We start from the raw sequence: 1,966 nt of genomic DNA, 5'->3' as shown, positions 1-1,966 counted from the left end.
AATGTTTCTACAGTTCATGTGAACACTTGTACTCAAACTCACTGTTAAGATCATTGGCAGAAAAATAGTAGTTTGGACTTGTATCAATTTTGGCTAATTGTTCGTTAATTACAGTGCTTTTTTCTCTCCATGCCTGTTTCCCATTCACAGCAGACTGGCACTAGCTACTTAATAAAGTTTAAGTCTCCGTAATTCCTTTGTTTCAAAGATCTCTGGACCAGATCATACTGATTTTATTCCATGGGATCAACTCTCCATGGCCAATTCCACCTCTGTCACTGAGTTCCTACTGCTGGGCTTCTCAAGCCTTGGGGAACTGCAGCTTGTCCTCTTTGTGATCTTTCTTTCCCTCTATTTGATCATCCTGAGTGGAAACATCACCATCATCTCAGTCATCCGCCTGGATTGCAACCTCCACACACCCATGTACTTCTTTCTGTGTGTCCTTTCTATCTCTGAGACCTTATATACAGTTGTTATTCTGCCCAAGATGCTTATCAACCTGCTATCTGTACTCAGGACACTTTCCTTCGTGAGTTGTGTCACCCAGATGTTCTTCTTCCTTGGTTTTGCAGTCACCAATAGCCTGCTTCTGGGAGTGATGGGTTATGATCGCTATGCTGCCATCTGCCAGCCTTTGCACTACCACATTCTTATGAGCTGGAGGGTATGTGGACAATTGGCAGCCAGTTGCATTGCTAGTGGCTTCCTGGGATCTATGGTGGGAACAACGTTGGTCTTTAGCCTCCCTTTCTGTGGCCCCAATAAGGTCGACCACTACTTTTGTGATATTTCACCTGTCATCCATCTTGCCTGTGCTGATACCCACATCAATGAACTGCTCATCTTCATTGGTGGGGTCTTGGTGCTTCTTGTGCCCTTGTTCTTCATCTGCGTCTCCTATGGCTTCATTGTCCGCACCATCCTGAGGATCCCTTCAGCTGAAGGCAAGCGCAAAGCCTTCTCGACCTGTGCCTCCCATCTCACTGTGGTCATTGTCCACTATGGCTGTGCTTCCTTTATCTACCTGCGACCTTCAGCCAGATACACATCAGGCAAAGACAGGCTGGTGACGGTGACCTATACCATCATCACCCCATTGTTTAGCCCCATGGTGTACAGCCTCAGGAACAAAGACGTCAAGATGGCCATTCGGAGAATTATTGGCAAGGCTGGGTTTTTCTCTAAGACTTTATAGTGTTAACACTTTAATGCTGTACACACATAATCTGTGTCAGTTAAACTCTGGTCAATAATTGTTTACATCATAAGAGTATCCATTCTACTTTTCTGTATAACTGTGTGAACTCATGGGTTGTTTCACATTAAGGAGATTTAATGTGCTTCTATGGAAAGTGGGAATGGTCATATGTTCTAAGGGTCATTGTAAATATTAAGAGAGATAGCAAAGTATCTGGCAATCAAGGTTAACTCCCCCTGCTTCCTTCTCCACTCTTCCTCTAGATTTATAATTCTCAAAAGTTTAACAACTATCCTCTCTTGCTATGTACATAGTTTCTTTGTACACAATCTCCTCTGATTGTACTCTCCGCTTTTAGCTACATGAAGCTTAAAATACAGTGTCTAAACGTGAAAGTGGCTGAGATCTAGAAGTATAAAGTGATGAAGGACAAAGTTATTGGATTTAAAATTTGACACTAGTTAGGTCGTGCCTTGAGAAGGCTACATTTCTTATTTGAACCTAAATTTTAACATGTGGAAAATGGGAATAATAGAAATTTACTTTCCTACTTTACAGGGATTGCATTTGTATAAAATGAAAAAAATAATAAAATATGAACATATTATAAATGAATATAATGTGATAGTAATATGAAATATAATATGAATATAATATGAAAGAAAGTATTATAAAATATAAAACCATACAAAGTGTAAGCTATTTTTGGATTAATTGAGGCTTTTCACAATTCTTCAAGGACCTTTTATTTCTTTCAGATTCTCC

The 1,966-nt window shown here is 40.1% G+C and overlaps 1 protein-coding gene across 1 annotated transcript; it reads left to right on the top strand.

Annotated features, from left to right (window-relative positions):
- Positions 1–256: 256 nt before the first annotated feature.
- Positions 257–1,198, top strand: LOC119512638 (olfactory receptor 10R2-like). The gene has a single exon (XM_037807428.1). The coding sequence runs from the start codon at positions 257–259 to the stop codon at positions 1,196–1,198; it is 942 nt and encodes a 313-aa protein (XP_037663356.1).
- Positions 1,199–1,966: the final 768 nt, after the last annotated feature.

Source organism: Choloepus didactylus, chromosome 2 (genome assembly GCF_015220235.1).
Source record: "Choloepus didactylus isolate mChoDid1 chromosome 2, mChoDid1.pri, whole genome shotgun sequence".
NCBI lineage: Eukaryota > Metazoa > Chordata > Mammalia > Pilosa > Megalonychidae > Choloepus > Choloepus didactylus.
This window is presented reverse-complemented; position numbering and strand designations above follow the sequence as displayed.